This window comes from Ranitomeya variabilis, chromosome 1, assembly GCF_051348905.1.
Source record: "Ranitomeya variabilis isolate aRanVar5 chromosome 1, aRanVar5.hap1, whole genome shotgun sequence".
In the NCBI taxonomy this organism is placed as follows: domain Eukaryota; kingdom Metazoa; phylum Chordata; class Amphibia; order Anura; family Dendrobatidae; genus Ranitomeya; species Ranitomeya variabilis.
The window spans coordinates 1116072777-1116094441 of NC_135232.1; the positions used below are offsets into that span (position 1 = coordinate 1116072777).

The 21665-nt window shown below is 39.7% G+C and overlaps 1 protein-coding gene across 3 annotated transcripts in view; it reads left to right on the forward strand.

Annotated features, from left to right (window-relative positions):
* Positions 1-21665, forward strand: part of CTBP1 (C-terminal binding protein 1) — a 571211-nt gene that overhangs the window by 266458 nt on the left and 283088 nt on the right. For all 3 annotated transcript variants that reach the window (XM_077280210.1, XM_077280212.1, XM_077280213.1), the window contains exon 2: positions 11406-11565. In XM_077280210.1, the coding sequence (XP_077136325.1) occupies positions 11508-11565 (58 nt within the window). In that variant the 5' untranslated portion in view covers positions 11406-11507. The remainder of the gene's footprint in view (positions 1-11405; positions 11566-21665) is intronic.

The window sequence follows — 21665 nt, forward strand, 5'->3', positions numbered from 1 at the left end:
TATTATAGTAGTTATATTCTTGTACATAGGAGCAGTATTATAGTAGTTATATTCTTGTACATAGGAGCAGTATTATAGTAGTTATATTCTTGTACATAGGGAGCAGTATTATAGTAGTTATATTCTTGTACATAGGAGCAGTATTATAGTAGTTATATTCTTGTACATAGAGGGCAGTATTATAGTAGTTATATTCTTGTACGTAGGGAGCAGTATTATAGTAGTTATATTCTTGTACGTAGGAGCAGTATTATAGAAGTTATATTCTTGTACATAGGGGCAATATTATAGTAGTTATATTCTTGTACATAGGAGCAGTATTATAGTAGTTATATTCTTGTACATAGGAGCAGTATTATAGTAGTTATATTCTTGTACATAGGAGCAGTATTATAGTAGTTATATTCTTGTACATAGGAGCAGTATTATAGTAGTTATATTCTTGTACATAGGGAGCAGTATTATAGTAGTTATATTCTTGTACATAGGAGCAGTATTATAGTAGTTATATTCTTGTACATAGAGGGCAGTATTATAGTAGTTTTATTATTGTACATAGGGGGCAGTATTATAGTAGTTATATTCTTGTACATAGGGGGCAGTATTATAGTAGTTATATTCTTGTACATAGGGGCAGTATTATAGTAGTTATATTCTTGTACATAGGGAGCAGTATTATAGTAGTTATATTCTTGTATGTAGGAGCAGTATTATAGAAGTTATATTCTTGTACATAGGGGCAGTATTATAGTAGTTATATTCTTGTACATAGGAGCAGTATTATAGTAGTTATATTCTTGTACATAGGGGCAGTATTATAGTAGTTATAGTCTTGTACATAGGGGCAGTATTATAGTAGTTATATTCTTGTACATAGGGGCAGTATTATAGTAGTTATATTCTTGTACATAGGAGCAGTATTATAGTAGTTATATTCTTGTACATAGGGGGCAGTATTATAGTAGTTATATTCTTGTACATAGGAGCAGTATTATAGTAGTTATATTCTTGTACATAGGGGGCAGTATTAGAGTAGTTATATTCTTGTACATAGGAGGCAGTATTATAGTAGTTTTATTCTTGTACATAGGAGCAGTATTATAGTAGTTATATTCTTGTATATAGGGGCAGTATTATAGTAGTTATATTCTTGTACATAGGGAGCAGTATTATAGTAGTTATATTCTTGTACGTAGGAGCAGTATTATAGAAGTTATATTCTTGTACATAGGGGCAGTATTATAGTAGTTATATTCTTGTACATAGGAGCAGTATTATAGTAGTTATATTCTTGTACATAGGGAGCAGTATTATAGTAGTTATATTCTTGTACATAGGGAGCAGTATTATAGTAGTTATATTCTTGTACGTAGGAGCAGTATTATAGAAGTTATATTCTTGTACATAGGGGCAGTATTATAGTAGTTATATTCTTGTACATAGGGAGCAGTATTATAGTAGTTATATTCTTGTACGTAGGAGCAGTATTATAGAAGTTATATTCTTGTACATAGGGGCAGTATTATAGTAGTTATATTCTTGTACATAGGAGCAGTATTATAGTAGTTATATTCTTGTACATAGGGGCAGTATTATAGTAGTTATAGTCTTGTACATAGGGGCAGTATTATAGTAGTTATATTCTTGTACATAGGGGCAGTATTATAGTAGTTATATTCTTGTACATAGGAGCAGTATTATAGTAGTTATATTCTTGTACATAGGGGGCAGTATTATAGTAGTTATATTCTTGTACATAGGAGCAGTATTATAGTAGTTATATTCTTGTACATAGGGGGCAGTATTAGAGTAGTTATATTCTTGTACATAGGAGGCAGTATTATAGTAGTTTTATTCTTGTACATAGGAGCAGTATTATAGTAGTTATATTCTTGTATATAGGGGCAGTATTATAGTAGTTATATTCTTGTACATAGGGAGCAGTATTATAGTAGTTATATTCTTGTACGTAGGAGCAGTATTATAGAAGTTATATTCTTGTACATAGGGGCAGTATTATAGTAGTTATATTCTTGTACATAGGAGCAGTATTATAGTAGTTATATTCTTGTACATAGGGAGCAGTATTATAGTAGTTATATTCTTGTACATAGGGAGCAGTATTATAGTAGTTATATTCTTGTACGTAGGAGCAGTATTATAGAAGTTATATTCTTGTACATAGGGGCAGTATTATAGTAGTTATATTCTTGTACATAGGGAGCAGTATTATAGTAGTTATATTCTTGTACGTAGGAGCAGTATTATAGAAGTTATATTCTTGTACATAGGGGCAGTATTATAGTAGTTATATTCTTGTACATAGGAGCAGTATTATAGTAGTTATATTCTTGTACATAGGGGCAGTATTATAGTAGTTATAGTCTTGTACATAGGGGCAGTATTATAGTAGTTATATTCTTGTACATAGGGGCAGTATTATAGTAGTTATATTCTTGTACATAGGAGCAGTATTATAGTAGTTATATTCTTGTACATAGGGGCAGTATTATAGTAGTTATATTCTTGTACATAGGAGCAGTATTATAGTAGTTATATTCTTGTACATAGGGGGCAGTATTATAGTAGTTATATTCTTGTACATAGGGAGCAGTATTATAGTAGTTATATTCTTGTACATAGGGAGCAGTATTATAGTAGTTATATTCTTGTACGTAGGAGAAGTATTATAGAAGTTATATTTTTGTACATAGGGGCAGTATTATAGTAGTTATATTCTTGTACATAGGAGCAGTATTATAGTAGTTATATTCTTGTACATAGGGAGCAGTATTATAGTAGTTATATTCTTGTACATAGGAGCAGTATTATAGTAGTTATATTCTTGTACATAGGGGGCAGTATTATAGTAGTTATATTCTTGTACGTAGGAGCAGTATTATAGAAGTTATATTCTTGTACATAGGGGCAATATTATAGTAGTTATATTCTTGTACATAGGAGCAGTATTATAGTAGTTATATTCTTGTACATAGGAGCAGTATTATAGTAGTTATATTCTTGTACATAGGAGCAGTATTATAGTAGTTATATTCTTGTACATAGGAGCAGTATTATAGTAGTTATATTCTTGTACATAGGGAGCAGTATTATAGTAGTTATATTCTTGTACATAGGAGCAGTATTATAGTAGTTATATTCTTGTACATAGAGGGCAGTATTATAGTAGTTTTATTATTGTACATAGGGGGCAGTATTATAGTAGTTATATTCTTGTACATAGGGGGCAGTATTATAGTAGTTATATTCTTGTACATAGGGAGCAGTATTATAGTAGTTATATTCTTGTACATAGGGAGCAGTATTATAGTAGTTATATTCTTGTACGTAGGGAGCAGTATTATAGTAGTTATATTCTTGTACGTAGGAGCAGTATTATAGTAGTTATATTCTTGTACATAGGAGCAGTATTATAGTAGTTATATTCTTGTACATAGGGAGCAGTATTATAGTAGTTATAATCTTGTACGTAGGAGCAGTATTATAGTAGTTATATTCTTGTACATAGGAGCAGTATTATAGTAGTTATATTCTTGTACATAGAGGGCAGTATTATAGTAGTTATATTCTTGTACATAGGGGGCAGTATTATAGTAGTTATATTCTTGCACATAGGAGCAGTATTATAGTAGTTATATTCTTGTACATAGGGGCAGTATTATAGTAGTTATATTCTTTTACATAGGGGCAGTATTATAGTAGTTATATTCTTGTACATAGGAGCAGTATTATAGTAGTTATATTCTTGTACATAGGAGCAGTATTATAGTAGTTATATTCTTGTACATAGGAGCAGTATTATAGTACTTATATTCTTGTACATAGGAGCAGTATTATAGTAGTCATATTCTTGTACATAGGAGCAGTATTATAGTAGTTATATTCTTGTACATAGGGGCAGTATTATAGTAGTTATATTCTTGCACATAGGAGCAGTATTATAGTAGTTATATTCTTGTACATAGGAGCAGTATTATAGTAGTTATATTCTTGTACATAGGGGCAGTATTATAGTAGTTATATTCTTGTACATAGGAGCAGTATTATAGTAGTTATATTCTTGTACATAGGAGCAGTATTATAGTAGTCATATTCATGTACATGGGGCGGGATTATAGTAGTTATATTGTACATAGCAGCAGTATTATAGTAGTTATATTCTTGTACATGGGGCGGGATTATAGTAGTTATATTCTTGCACATAGGAGCAGTATTACAGTAGTGATATTTTTGACCACAGACGTATGTTGACCCATTCATATTGATTGTAGCTGTTCTTGCTCTTTCCAGTTAGATGATTTCTTCATCATAGACTCCCTTGTAGTGATGTGTGATCAGTATAAACGCCCCTTTCCCTTCCATCTTTGATAACTTAACCCAGTGACATAATTGCTCAGGCTGCAGACAATTAATTACAATAGCCAGTGCGGGTTTAATTTCAAGTCTGTTTGTTGTCTCAGTGAATGTATCTTCTCTCGGCTTCAAGTCCGATTGTGTTTCCTAATATTCTGTCTGACGCGACCTGGAAGCCATGAGAACAATACAAGGAGACGTCTGTATTACACAATTAGGGTTAAACCTGAGATCTCTATCCAGTCTGCAGTACAGTGCTCGGGTTGTGATGGGACTTTGGGTGGGGGTGAAGGTGATGATACAGATCTCTGGGAAGATGACTGATTCTGGTCCAGGCAGCTGAAATAAAGAGGTTTAGTGCGAGCCGTGGCTGTACGGTGATTGGAAAGAACAGCCAATGACAATTCATTATCTTTGCAATTCGTCAAGATGCCACCGGTGGTTAAAGATTGGGTATAAGACAGAATTTGTAGAGGACGGATTCAATGCAGTTCTTCATGTGATATATCTTGGAGCTGACAAAGGTGCATAATGTATGACAAGGTATTGCAGTTATCTTCCTATTAGGTGTGGTGCAATGAGGCATTGTTACTATGGTCATCAGATGGGTATAGCAGGCGTAGGGGATGAGACTTGGGCAGGTCAGTGGGGGCTCCTGACAAAAGCATTATCAATATGAAAATAATACCGCCATATAGTGCAGAAAAATTGCTCCATCACAATACTAAATAACAGATAGTAGGATCTAAATAATATTGTCATATAATGCACAACATTATTTTCATTAGAATACAAAATAACAGAGTTTTATAGGTTCTAAGTCATGTCACCATACAATGCACAAAAACAGCACTGCAAAAATACCAATTAATAGTGCGTAATAGTTTGAAATATATAATGAGCATAGCATATTTAATACCAAGTAACAGAACATTATAAGTTGTAAATAATGTCACCATATAGTGCAGCAGAGTATCAGCTTCACACTACCACATAACAGAGTGTCACAGGGTCCTTCTCCGGTACCACACAATCAACAGAGCCAGCGAAGAGTATAGTGAACAATTCCAAGACCTTTATTTAGGCAAAAACACAAAAGGTCCATATAATCCACCACACAAAGGATAAAATAGTCCAGAACACGAATGCAGTTCAGTAACAGAATAAAAGTCCAACAATCCAGCAGACAGAGGATCACATAGTCCATATACTCTTCTTTCTCTCTGACTTGCTCTTCACATCATGGTTCCACACAGACTGATCTGTGTCTCACCTCCCTGATATTTACAAGTCCCTCTCCTCATTCACAGGTTAGGGGGTGGGTGGCAGGGGCTCATTGTTTCAACAAGCTAGGTCAACTTGTCATTAGCATATTAGCAAACAACATTATTCACTGACCTTGTGGAGAGATAACAAAACAGAACTGTGGGGAGAATATCAGATGGCAAATAACAACTCATCCTACAAGAGAACACCATGAAAATAAGTAAAATATAAATATACACAAAAATGATACCCAAATAGCACATCACACCATCACACAGAGCTTAATAGTTTCCAAATAATGTTGCCATATAATGCTCATAAATAGCACCACCAGAATACCAAGTAGCAGAGCTTAATAGGCTCTAAATAATGTCGCCAGATAATGCACATAAATAGCACCACCAGAACACCAAGTAACATAGCTTTATAGGTTCCAAATAATGTCGCCAGATAATGCACGTAAATAGCACCACCAGAACACCAAGTAGCAGAGCTTAATAGGTTCTAAATAATGTCGCTACATAATGCACGTAAATAGCACCACCAGAACACCAAGTAACAGAGCTTAATAGGCTCTAAATAATGTCGCCAGATAATGCACATAAATAGCACCACCAGAACACAAAGTAGCAGAGCTTAATAGGTTCTAAATAATGTCGCCAGATAATGCACATAAATAGCACCACCAGAACACCAAGTATGTAACTTTTTAAATACGGTATTTTTTTTTAAATTTTATTTCATTTTCACTGATGTTTATGCAATGATTAATTATGGGATGTTTACAGTAACATATTAATTGTATGCAGATTGCCATCTGTGGGCTGTGATGTCCTTTGGCTTACTGATGGATTGAAGCCGCACAGAGGTAGCGGTAGACGTTTCTCAGTATGGGGCTTACTTTAGGTTTTGACTTCTCTAATCTAATGACTTGTCAGTAAAAACATCAGCAGAAGTCCACGAGTCGTTATTCCTCCAACACCATTTCAGTGGTTACATTGCTATTATGTGCATTAATGCTAATTACTTAAAGGGAATATGTCAGTAGGACCACCCCTTCTAAGCCATCTATACGGTCACATAGGTAATAGGAGGCTGAATAAAATGATACCCTGATATCAGCGATCCTTTGTTTTATTCCAGAGAAATCCACATTATTCTTAATATGTAAATGTACTGTTAAGATCTATGGGTGGGACATAGATCTTCCCGAGAATCCGTCTTTAGAACTTATTTTACATGAGCTGGGCTTTACCCGTGTGAGACGTGTAATGACTGACAGTCTGCTCTCCTGATCTACATGTTTCACACTGGTAACGCCCCGTTCATATAAAATAAGCTCTGGAGGCAGATCTCCAGTAAGATCTATATTCCGCCCATAGATCTTTACAGCTCATTTACATATTATGAAAGATGTGGATATCTCTGGAATAAAAGATCGGATCACAGATATCAAGGTGTCATTTTATTCAGCTTCCTATGACCTACATGTCCATAGATTGGGTTTCCTAGAAATTGTTTAAAGCTAATTTCTGTAGGCTTCTCCTAATGGTGGACAAAAATGTATACTGGGCATGGATCTTATCGAGTTCTGAAGGCTCGCATTGACATTTGTTGCGGTTGTCATTTGTCTTTTGTGTTTTTGAGAGCAAAAATAGCGCAGCAAACTACTCTCTTCTTGTTATCCAAAATCAGGAACCAATGACAAAAAAAGGAGCATAGCATTAACAGAGCCTTAAAGAGGACCAGTCACTTGTAATAAATAATTGATACATATTTTTTTAGCCTGGTGTAAATGCCGCTTTTCTCCTGAATCCGGCGTTGTTTTTCATTTGTTCCTGCGCCTCTCCATTCCAGAGATATGGCCCCTTTTTCCTGGTATGTAAATCTCATCTTGTTAGCTAAGTAGGCGTGGGCCTCGAAACACACCCACTGAGAAGAGTCAGGGACCACGCCCAGTTTTCTAACAAAACTAGATTTGCATACAGAGAAAAGGAGACCGTATCTCAGGATTGGAGAGGCGCAGAAACAAAAGAAAAACAATGTCGGATTCAGGAGAACAGCAGCATTTACACCAGGTAAAAAAAAATTACATTTTATGGCAAGTGACAGATCCCCTTTAAGGGGGTTTTCCCATAAACAACATTTATCACCTATCCAAGGTTGGATAATACATGTGTGATCAGTGATTACCCAGGTAATAATTAATGTCGAGAACAATGAGGCCCAAAATCTCCTGTGTGAATGGAGTAGTAATGAGCATGTGCGACCACCACTCCTGGATTAATGGTCGCACATGCTCACTTCTGCTCCATCCAAACAGGACATTTTCGTGATCTGTGGGGGTTTTAGCGATCGGACCTCTGATGATCATACTTTTAGCACCTATCTTGTCCTATTTCTGCACATATTGCCAATATAACAAATTGATTGACCCTTCTATAACCTTTTTTTACCCCACTCTAAGCAAATTGTATGGGGACCGAAAGGTTCTTAAGATACAGGCAGATAACAGGAGAAATGTGACCATGTTTAGTGAAACCCTGCCATCACTAGATCTGGGAATATATATATATATATATATATATATATATATATATATATATATATATATATATATATATATATATATATATATATATATATATACACACACTCACCGGCCACTTTATTAGGTACACCTGTCCAACTTCTTGTTAACACTTAATTTCTAATCAGCCAATCACATGGCGGCAACTCAGTGCATTTAGGCATGTAGACATGGTCAAGACAATCTCCTGCAGTTCAAACCGAGCATCAGTATGGGGAAGAAAGGTGATTTGAGTGCCTTTGAACGTGGCATGGTTGTTGGTGCCAGAAGGGCTGGTCTGAGTATTTCAGAAACTGCTGATCTACTGGGATTTTCACGCACAACCATCTCTAGGGTTTACAGAGAATGGTCCGAAAAAGAAAAAAAATCCAGTGAGCGGCAGTTCTGTGGGCGGAAATGCCTTGTTGATGCCAGAGGTCAGAGGAGAATGGGCAGACTGGTTCGAGCTGATAGAAAGGCAACAGTGACTCAAATCGCCACCCGTTACAACCAAGGTAGGCCTAAGAGCATCTCTGAACGCACAGTGCGTCGAACTTTGAGGCAGATGGGCTACAGCAGCAGAAGACCACACCGGGTACCACTCCTTTCAGCTAAGAACAGGAAACTGAGGCTACAATTTGCACAAGCTCATCGAAATTGGACAGTAGAAGATTGGAAAAACGTTGCTTGGTCTGATGAGTCTCGATTTCTGCTGCGACATTCGGATGGTAGGGTCAGAATTTGGCGTAAACAACATGAAAGCATGGATCCATCCTGCCTTGTATGGAGCATCTTTGGGATGTGCAGCCGACAAATCTGCGGCAACTGTGTGATGCCATCATGTCAATATGGACCAAAATCTCTGAGGAATGCTTCCAGCACCTTGTTGAATCTATGCCACGAAGAATTGAGGCAGTTCTGAAGGCAAAAGGGGGCCCAACCCGTTACTAGCATGGTGTACCTAATAAAGTGGCCGGTGAGTGTATATATATATTATATATATATATATATATATATATATATATATATATATATATATATATATACACACATATATATATATATATATATATATATATATATATATATATACACTTCATGTATTCTTTTCTGCAGAACACTGTAGCGTTCGTTCGTCATTTTTCCGCAGCCGATGTGATTTCTTCCTAAGTAATGTGTCCTTGAATTGGCTGCACAAGCTTTTATGTATTGAGTGCTGATATTTTCTGTCATTGAAATATTAAGATGTAGAACTAGTAAATGGTCTTCTGTGTTCCGCTAACAGCTGCTGCAGAATGGAAAAAAAAAAATGCACAAATGCTCAGAAGGCTCTCCAGCTTTTTATCCGCCTTTTAATAATTTTTTTTTATTGTACTTCATAACATAGAATTGGACTACAGAAAAGAGCAATCTGCCCATTGTTTTGGTAGAAGAGGTTCTATAACAGTAGATTGTTATCAGAAACGGCGCCACAAGGTATTGCAGCATTCACATTAATGAAGCTAAGCTGCAATATCAGACACGGCCTGTGGATAATGGTGGCGCTGTTTCTATAAGATAGTAGTCTAATCTCATACAATTGAAGGATTCTGTCTTTTTGCTCTTAGAATTCTTTACAATTTGATCTAGAATTATAAAAATGGATAAAACTGCACAACCAGTCTATGCTTTCTGTCTTTTAATTATGTCCCCTGCAATAATTCAGTTCTGTCTCTCCCTACCTTCCACCATTGCAGGACTGTCAGGTTTCCTGAGACATATTGATAGCCACGCGTGCCACGTTCTCAGACTGATGAGCGCCACGTTTCTCCAAGCACAACAAATGTGCCTATGTCTAGTACTCAGCTCCCTTTTAATAACTTAAAAAGAGTGTTCAAAGTTTATGATATGCCATCATCAAAGGGAATCTTTCTGCAGGTAATGAAAGAACAGTATGATGTAGGGGCAGAGAGCCTGATTCCGGTGATATATCACTTACTGGACTGCTTGGTTCAGTTTTGATAAAATCCCTGTTTTTTCTGTTGTAGATGTAGCAGTACTATCAATGCTGGGCTGTGTTTAACCCCACCCACACCAGTAATTGGCAGCTTCCTATATACATTGTCAGCAAGCTGCCAATCAGTGGTGGGGGCGAGGTTACACAAATTAGCTGGACTGTCTGGCACGTGACACCTAGTCCAGTAGTGATAATTTCCTACTGATAAAGCACTGATTGTATTGAAAGCTGCTGAGCAAGCGACCTATCACTGAAATGAGGCTCTCTGCCCCTACTACATAATGCTTTAATCTAAAAAAAAAATCTGTTGACAGATTTCCTTTAAAGGGTAATAAAACATCATGCTGCAGTGCTGTTTCAGTGACCATTTTATGCTCCTTTTGAAGCTGCTTTCAACTGCTGCTCTGCAAGACCTATGTACTTTATTCAAGCAATCCTAGTATGAGACTTTCTCTGTCTGAGGATGGAGATGGTGAACGGAGAGACTCAGAGGCTGTTCACAGATTGTGTGATTATAGTGTGCGGTTCTGTCCGAGCAGCAGTTCTCTACTGGTCCATACACCACTCTTAGTACAGTGAGATGGACATATAGATTTATTATTGATCTTGTATAATGCTCTGGGTGAGAGCACTTCCAAGTGGTATACGGAGAGATTGATGGTGGTACCAGGACCAAGACACCCACACTAAGCTGTTTTGAGCTGCAGTACCAGACAGTGTGTATGGTTCTGTATCTGTGTAAAAAACTGAAGGGTAATCTCAATCAGCTGATGGGGTGGACTGGGGCGGCTTGGCGTTAGACCCTATGAATTGGAATGAATAAGAGAATACATTATCAATACTACAGTACAGGACTTTCCCTGTCTGAGAATATGGTTGAAGAACCGAGTGGCTCAGATAGGGAAATCCAGTACAGGGTTTCAGTATGTCTATGGATGTGTACACCACTCTCACCACAGAGCAGTGTACGAATCTATAGACGTACTAGTCCCAGGACACCATTTTTAGAGAAATGTTCTTCATTTTGTCTTGGTTTTGTGGCTCTAAATGATAATATTTCGATATTTTGAAGGCTTGGATGTAACTCACATGTTTTGATGCTAATCCTTGGTTAGATAAAATATATTATCATGACCCATAGGTTATACAAGGCAGAGGAGTTGACATTATTGGCATTAATATTTATCTATTTTTTTTCAGGTAATTTTCGTCTTGGGTAATAAGGTTATATTTTCTGCGGTGGACTATCCTTGAACCAGTGGTAGAAAACTGCCTGGGGACAACTGGTGGTGCCCAAGTCTCATGTCTCTCATGGACAAACACAAAGTGAAACGCCAGAGATTAGATCGGATATTTGAAGGTGAGGATCTCACATTTTCTTCAGAAAATGTTAATTTTAATTTGCAATTAACAGAATAATTATTTTAGGAGCAACATTTAGAGATGTTACATGTTGACCAAATTGTGCACCTAAAAAAATCGTTTTGCCAGAATCCGGTCAATTCACCTTCTGAGGCCATCTAGGATCCTTCATGATGGCTGAAACAGTCCTCAGTGTAGTATCCCACGTACTGAAAGCTGATACTACAAGTCCCAGAGTTTGACGGAAAGATACCAGGCTGAGGAAGGCAAAAAATGTAAATCAGGCAGGAGGGTGGACTTGGGGTCTATAATGTTCACTTCGATGATCAGAAAATGGAGAAAAAGAGAAATCGAATTGCAAAATAGTACTGATGCACTCATGCACCCAAGACATCTGGGAGGCTCCCAGGAAAAGAGGAGACCTTCTGGAAGAGTTGGAATATCTCCTGGACACCATGAAAGCCCTTAGAAATCAGGATTTGTGCTGTGGCGGGGTGTTTCTTCCTCTTATGGGGTCTCGGTATCCATCTGCACTTCAGATGGTGCAAAACAGTGTTGCAGAAGGGGTATGGTCTGTAAAATATAGGCACAGTTCTGCCAAAAACAATTTTGCTCCTAAGCAGATTCACTCAGGACCGCTTACAAACGTTGGCAGATGTGACCAAAGACTAATCACCAGAATGCTTTCTCAACATTTGTTCTAAAAATGTCCTCCTGATCTGCAAGGGCTCTCTTCTTATAGGGTGTAATATGATGTACTTCTTGGAGATCTAGGTGGACTTTGTCTGGCCTTTGAGATTATCACAACCCCGTCCCCACACTATTCAACTTTCTTCTTCTGATCAAACAAAATGTCATATTTCAAACCTATGGGACGTTGTCCGGTAGTCTGCGATCATGTAGAAGCTCACTCACTTGGTGGTTACACAATGTAGGCACATGGTCGTTACAGTCCGGGGTATCACACTTGGCATTTTCACTGAGACACGGTTTTTTAAGATGGTGTTCACGAAGTGGCTCAATGTAGAGCAGCTCGAGATACTGTGAAATATCTCCTATATCTCTTTTATAAGCTACTTCATGGGGAATATGAGTCCACGACAAAGTTCTGGCCCAATTTAATAGCTTGATCCAACTGATGAAATCTTGGAGACCATATAGGATCTTGGTGAAGGTGAACACAAATGTTATTTTTGCCTGTAAACGGAATCTGTCAGTAGGATCAACCCTCCTCCTCTATATGTGCACACAGGTCATAGAAAGTTGAATAAAATAATACCTTGATATCTGCGATCCGATGTCTTATCCCCGAGAAATCCACATTTTCCTTAATATACAAATGAGATGTTTAGATCTATGGGCCAGACATAGATCTCCACGAGAATCTGCCTCCAGAACGAGAAAAAGGGGGTGTTACAAGTGTGAGACATGTAATGACTGACAGCATGTCAGTGATAGCATGTCAGTGATTACATGTCTCACACTGGTAATTCCCACTTTTATAAGCTCTGGAGGCAGATTCTTGGGAAGATCTATGTCCGGCCCATAGATCTTATCAGCTCATTTACATATTAAGAAAAATGTGGATTTCCTTGGAAATAAGACATCGGATCGCAGATATCAAGGTGTCATTTTATTCATCTTTCTATGACCTGCATGTCCACATAGATGGCTTAGGAGGGTTCATCTTACTAGCAGATTCCCTTTAAATGGCGTACAGTAGTTAGGTGAATTTATCTTATTGGACCATATTTCCCTTTAAATTATGTAGTTATTGCTAAGCAGTGACATGCTATGAACTTAATATTCCTGCAATTTCTCTGCTTATTCTCATGTGCTACTTATCTGTATAAATGTGAGATTTATTGCACGTTTCATCTATAATATTCATCACGGCGCCGTAATTGAATTTGCAGAATTTTACACAAAATGAATATCAAGTTGCAGCTGAAATTCTAATTTAATATGCATACATTCTCCAGATAGAAAATAAACAATGAAAAAAAAACTGGGAAAAATAATTATTCCAGACTGCTGTCTACTCAACTGAGCCATGAAAACGTGTCATTTGAAAAATTGCATATTCTTCGAAAATGAATGGCTTTGTTTTTTTATTCTCCTCCATTAATATAGCATCAACATATTACACAGTGCTGTTCAGAGAATTCGCCAATCCGTCCCGCTGCCTGTCCCAGTGGAGCTTACAATCAAATTTATCAAGCTCCGGTGCATGAATACTCGAAAGACTAAGACTAATTAACACTGGGGTTTCGCACTGCAATATTAATGAAAAGTGCGCTGGAGTAAGAGGTGCGCACCCTCTTCATGAATATGGCGCCTCGTACAACTGGCGTAATTTGGAAAAATTATGATCAATTTGATGGTCCGATTGCACCACGTTCTGTCCTGTCTCGGGACTGGCGTAAAAAAGGGCAAAAGTCGCAAGTTCTATGCTAGAAAACTCATTGATAAATTGGGGCCTAAATTCTCAAACTGTAGATTGTGTACACTGCCATAACTTTAGGGCAGGGGTGTGCGACCTTTCGTGGCCTAAAGGTCAGTGTATCGGATTCTTGTATTTTTAAGGGAAGTAATAAAACTTAAAAAGGGTACTGTAATCAGGGCCGGTTTTAGGCAAAGTGAACCCTAGGCAAAGTTTAAAATGGGGCCCCAAATGCTAACATATTGCACATCATACAGAAGCATTTCGGTTGTACTGACATGTACTGAGTTCAGGCCGCTAAACGAGTGTGATCGACAATACTGAAGTCGTTGGACGCTTGTTTCCCGGCCTCTTTCCACCGTCTGAGAAAGAATGATGGGACAGAACGATCACTAATAGATCACCATACAGTATCATGTTATCAGCAGCACATCTACAGTTTACACCTGCGATGTGCTGCTGAGAACAATAATTTTAATTCCGGCATAAACAATCCAATCACCCAATGAATATGCAGCATTTTGCTTGTTTAGTATAATACACCCCATAGTCCTCCATATATTATAATGTGCACCACAGTCCTCCATATTGTAAAATGCACACCCCATAGTCCTCCATATAATATAATGTGCCCCATAGTCCTCCATATAGTATAATACACTCCTCATAATCCTCCATATAGTATTATACACTTCCCATAGCCCTCCATATAGTATAATACACTCCTCATAGTCCTCCATATATCAAAATATACTCCTCAGTCCTCCATATAGCATAATACACTCCTCATAGTGCTCCATATAGTATAATGCACCGCCATAATCATCCATGTAGTACAATTCACTTCCCATAGCATAATGCACCCCATAGTTCTTCATATAGTATAATGTATTCCCCATAGTCCTCGATACAGTATAATGCAGCCCACATATATTATAAAGCAGCCACCACCCCAGAGTATAATGCAGCCCCCCAGAGTAAAATGTAACCCCCCACAGAGTATAATGTAACCTCCCCATATAATATAATGCAGCCCCCATATAGTATAATGTAGCCCCCTCATAAAGTATGATGCAATCACCCCTCATAGAATATAAATATAATACAGCCCCCCCATAGAATATAATGTATAATGTACCCCCCCAAATATATAACAGTCACAAAGTATATGACACAGCCTCCCCCATAGAATATAATATACCCCCATAGTATATAGCACAGCCCACATAGTTGTATATAGCACTGCCACATAGTATATAGCACAGCCCACACAGTAGTATATAGAACAGCCCACACTGTAGTATACAGCACTGCCTACACAGTAGTATACAGCACAGCCCACATCTCTCTCTCTCTCTCTCTCTAGTTGTGCACGCCCCCTGACACCTATCTCATCACTCTGCCGCTCCTTCATTGGCTGCAAAAATGGCGCTAGACGCGTCATTCGAAACGCGACTTTGGCATCAAGTTCGCGTGCCGCGTGGCCGATCCCGCACAGGGATCGGGTCGGGTTTCATGAGACGCCGACTTTGCCAAAAGCCAGCAACTTATGAAAATGACCGATCCGTTTCGCTCAACACTACTCCTCACCTCTCCCCGAGCCCGCGCTGCTCCCTGCTCCTGTCTCGGCGGCTGCCACTGCTCTGCCTGGGACACAGTGAGTGCGCGTGCACCCGCTGTGTCAGAGGCAGAGCGGGGAATGATGGGAGAGGGAGCATCAGGTGACGCTCTCTCCTCCATCATTGCATTGAACTGGACCGGCAGACGCCGGTATAGTTGAATGCGGCGGGGGAGTCGGCGCTGGCGGCAGGCGGGCCCCCCTGCCTCACAGGGGCCCCATAGCGGCTGCGTGACTTGCTGGGGGCCCCTGGGGGAGTGGGGGCCCCAGGCAGCTGCCTGATATGCCTGCCTAACGCCGGCCCTGACTGTAATGCTGGATGAGGGAGCGGCTAGGTACACAACAACGGGAAGAGTGATAATGCCAACAATCCTCCAAGAGAACTCCAAGAAGACACTAGTCGACTACTAGCACTTCCACCCTGGACAGAGGAAAATAGAACCATCACCGGCGCCTTACTGAAGAGACTAAGTATTTAAACATCCAGCAATGGTGTGTCAATCAGCAGCAGAAGGTGGAGGTCACCGCTAGGTACTAGAGGGAGAAGGATATCACTCCACAATAGAGATGCAAAGATCAAGAAGGTGCTTGCAGTGCCAAGCGCAATGACCTTCTACAGTGGGATCCAGAATGACTATCTGTCACAGTTGATACACCCTTGACAGCAGGTACACCCATGTAAGGACAACACTATACCTATTTGGTTAGGAGTGGGTATCACATTTCTTGTTTCTTTTTGCAAAGTGTCCAACTAGTGTGTGGCAAAACAATTATTCCATAATAATAATAATTGCAATATAGCATATAGTTTATAATATATATAATATAGAAATAAATTCAGCACTGATGAGACACAAAAACAAAATAAGCAATGACATCAGTCACTCAGAGGTGACATATTCTCAAATCGTATTCATTTTTTTTCCTTTTCTTCTCCATCCGGACCAAACCATCACAACCACTTCTCCCAATAGAAATGCCTTTGGCTGTTTATTATAAAAACAATCCCACACTCTAAAATATAATATTTCCACACACTGTGCCCCTTACTTATAAATATAACAGTGACACAAACTACGCCTTTGAATATAATTACATCACCCAATGTGCCTTCTGAACATAAATGCACCTCACATTCAAGCCCCTAAATCCATGGATAAAATCGTTGTATGGGACTAGGAAAAGAGAACCTTTTTTATGTAGACACCTAGAAGTGGGTTTTTTTTTGCCGACACTGTTGTTTTATTATTAGATGTTTGTATTATTTTTACACTGTTTAAAGGGCATTGACATAGGCATACGTGATACTGTTACTAAGGCACTGTATGGCAGGTTATTTTTGCTGTCCATTAAGGGGGCAACTTTGTATATCATTATTCTTTGGGTATCTATATGGAAGTGTTCTTTAGCCATCATACGGTATTTTATGCTATATGGCGCTTATACAGTGTAGGATACTTCTCAGGTCACCATTTTCCTTTAAAATGACCCCGACGGCATGGAACTGTTAAAGGGAACCTGTCGTCAGATTTTTTAGACTCCAAAGTTGCATCGTGACAGTAAGGTACCAGTAATTTTCAGACTGGCTCCCCAATTTTTACAAACAATTTTTTATTTTTGAACCTAGAGATTCTTGAGCTTTTCACGTGCCCGTACTCTACTCTACGTGTGGATGGCTGCAGTTGAGTTCCTCCAATATCTACATCTCGTTCTTTATTGACCGGGTGATGAGATTACCGACGCCGTTATGTAGTTTGCTTTTCTCATATTGCGTGTTATGTATTGGAAAGTTGGAAAAGAAAAACATCTGACAGATGTGCTGCTCCGAAGTTTTACATTCAAACGTCATTACCCTCCCGACAACACAGGCCTCCCAGACAAATGGTGTCCATTCCCAAAATCACATTAGGACATTTCCTAGACGCAGAGGGGGTGAAGTCATGCAGAATAGTCATTCGCGTTTTAACTTAATCCTTTTCTTGTCTCCAGAGAAGAGAAATTGACATTTCCCATCTATCGCTGATATCCTTGGATCTATCCCGAGATGATGGCGGCACAATGCGTGCGTGGTGTGGAATCACTCTACGTTGGGGGCAACGGGTTCAGCATCTTAGTATCTGCCGTCAAGGAGGGGTTGGAGTGAGATTCGCACCTGTTTTGATATTTGATCCTCTCTAGGAGGTTTTGCTTTAATAAAAAATGGTGTAATAGCGAGAGGTGTAAAGTTACTATCTAGAGTGAAGGGTAATTTCCTCCCGGGGCCACAAAATTGCACTGTGAGTATGCAATAATATTACGCAAGCTATGTCCCCATTTTTGTGCCTCTGCATATCCACCATGTGTTACTGACTTAAATCCCCAAAATTCCCCAAAAGGATGGACTTTGTTGCCCTAACGGACCCCTATAACGCTTTTACAACATTTATGATACTTACAGACATCGGTCACTAAAATAGCCCCAATCTTAAGGTTACCCAAAGGAGGGAATGAACTCACTTTTGGATTTAGTTTATGCCCAAATTTGGTGGAATTATTTCTTAAAATTCAGGACAGTTCTGGTAAATCCAGGACTGTCAGCAGTTATGCTGATAGAGCAAAATAGCTGAGTGGGACCCTAACCAGGTAACCTTGAATACAACTATGGTGTCGTATCCTAATAGTGGATGTAAGAGAACCTCAGCAGATGACTGCCGGGTTACCAAAAGAAATCTCTATACAAAGACCAACACTGATATTACCGCCATATGGTGACCATATTGTGGTAGATATCAGATCTGCAGTATATGTAATAGATTACAATACAATGATTGATGGTGACTTACCGCTGACGTCCTTTCTGGCGGAATCATTCACTTTTCCTGTCTTTTCCATCTAGCCCAGACCAACATGACAACTTCATCCAGCCAGGACTTGTCTGCAGAGATTACAATAAGGACACATCTGACTTCTCATATTTCCAGCCCCGTACCCATCTATTCCCAACTTGCACAAACTCCTCATCCTACTGATACCCCAATGCTGAGCCGCTGCTGCCGTATGTGTCCCTATTACTGCCCCGATACCCCAATACTGAGCCGCTGCTGCCGTATGTGTCCCTATTACTGTCCCTGATACCCCAATACTGAGCCGCTGCTGCCATATGTGTCCCTATTACTGCCCCTGATACACCAATACTGAGCCACTGCTGCCATATATGTCCCTATTACTGCACCTGATACCCCAATACTGAGCCGCTGCTGCCGTATGTGTCCCTATTACTGCCCCTGATACACCAATACTGAGCCGCTGCTGCCGTATGTGTCCCTATTACTGCACCTGATACCCCAATACTGAGCCGCTGCTGCCGTATGTGTCCCTATTACTGCCCCGATACCCCAATACTGAGCCGCTGCTGCCGTATGTGTCCCTATTACTGTCCCTGATACCCCAATACTGAGCCGCTGCTGCCATATGTGTCCCTATTACTGCACCTGATACCCCAATACTGAGCCACTGCTGCCATATGTGTCCCTATTACTGCACCTGATACCCCAATACTGAGCCGCTGCTGCCGTATGTGTCCCTATTACTGCACCTGATACCCCAATACTGAGCCGCAGCTGCCGTATGTGTCCCTATTACTGCACCTGATACCCCAATACTGAGCCGCAGCTGCCGTATGTGTCCCCATTACTGCACCTACTGTGTGTTACTGTGTGTCCTCTAGATGGTGAAACAAACCTCTAGAATATCTCAATGCCCTATGTAAGTGCCCTAGAAAGCGCTGCCCACATTTTGACCCCCTAGAAAGTAATAATGCCCTCTTTGTGTCCCTTTGACAGTCATAATAACCAGAGTCCCTCAATAAGAATTAGTGTCCACTTTATATTTAATAATGTCCTGAGTCTCCCCCTGTACAGCTCCCCTAAACACAGTATGATGCTCTCTTATACACAGTATAATGCCCCCTCATGGTATAGTACCACCCACAGTATACTGACCCCTTAGCTGCTCCGTAAACTTTTTGATAGCCCTTATGCTGTATAATGGCCCCCATATAGTATAATGCACCCCATAGTCCTCCATACAGTATAATGCACTCTCCATAGTCCTCCATACAGTATAATGCACTCTCCATAGTCCTCCATACAGTATAATGCACTCACCATAGTCCTCCATACAGTATAATACCCTTCCCATAGGCCTCCATGCAGCATAATGCACTCCCCATAATCCTACATACAGTATAATGCACTCTCCATAGTCCTCGTACAGTATAATGCACTCCCCATAGTCTTCATATAGGATAATGCATCCTCCATATGCCTCCATATAGTATAATTCACACCTTTAGACCTCTATATAGCATAATGCACTCTGCATAGGACATAGTGCTGCGCACACTGATGCAGTTAAAAGTAGCGAAGCTGACCCCCCCCCAGTTGCTGCGCTGCAGGCCATGAGTGTTCCTTCCTCAGAGACAGACAATGCTTCTCTTATGGGTTCAAACAGGTTGGCTTGCAGCATTTTGCAAACTTTTTAGTGAAAGTTAAACTTTACTTTTGTTGTGTCTCACCTGAAGAGGTGGATCCTCTAAGCCCTTCCTCTGGATGAGCACAGCAGAACACTCAAATTGGATCAACTGGACACCAGTGACTTAAGTAGCTGAGCTAGAATCCACGATGAAGCAAAGTAGGCACCACAATGATGCACAGTTGACAAAGAAATATGGTACAGATGCAGCAGAGTTGAGTTTGTAATGATTGAAGTGTTGTAACAGCAGAGTAGCAGAGCTAAACAGCAAATACTCACTTAGCAGGTCTGGAACCACAGAGGAGCAGAGCTGAACAGCAGAGACTGATATAGCAGTATTGGAACCACAGAGGAGCAGAGCTGAACAGCAGAGACTGATATAGCACTATTGGAACCACAGAGGAGCAGAGCTGAACAGCAGAGACTGATATAGCAGTATTGGAACCACAGAGGAGCAGAGCTGAACAGCGGAGACTGATGTAGCAATGCTTGAACCACAGAGTAGTGCTGCTGAACAGTGGAGACTGATGTAGCAGTGCTTAAACCACAGAGTAGTGCTGCTGAACAGTGGAGACTGATGTAGCAGTGCTGCAACAACAGAATTGCAGAGCTGAACAGTGGAGACAGATGTAGCAGTGCTAGAACCACAGAGTAGCAAAGCTCAACAGCAGAGACTCATGGAGCAGTGTTGGAACACAGAAAAGCAGAGAGATGGTTCCCAACATGACATAATTTTGGATGCCAACTGCCTGAAAACTCAGGCAGCGGTCCTAGACCGGACTAAATGGCCCTAGAAGTCGGCACACCTGATGTGTAATAGGGCAGACGGGCCCAGAACCAGGTAAGGGTTGACGCTGGAGCTAAAACAACAAGTGCCCAAAAGAAGGAAGAATTCCATCTAATGTATCTGATATATATGGCGGCTGTGCTCTTTTTTACCTCTTTTACACTGATGTATCTAGGGGGCCGCAGCTCACGTTTGTACCTATTGATTACATTCACACTCCGCTTACTGAAAATGACCTTTTATCTCATGAAGTGAACTTTTCTTTTTTCCCTCTTGGCGTTTTCATGTTTCATGTGATCTGTAGTGACAGGTCTGTGACATTCAGAATCCAGTCACTGATCCTATAGACTGCGCCTGGGTATATGACAAAGACGCATCTGCGTGCTTTCTTCCAGGTAGATGTCTTAATAATGTAGTGATATATAGTATATATGACAACGCAGGCTGTATTTACGGATATAAAGGCGACAGATATGCATCCACACACATGGGTCTGCATGGGAGCTGTATACCAATAACTGGCAGCATTTTATCCAGACTATTTGAAAACTTGATTAATTTTTCTAAAATCACATATACATGAATAGAAAGGAAAAATAGAAGAATCTCTGTTGAGGAATCTTCTAAGTGAAGTTTGTGACCTCCTGGGTATTGTATTGTACCACTGTGGCCCCTTTATTGGCTATACTACATTTAGGTGGGACATGCACCTCCATCCTAGGGATGGACCATCAATAT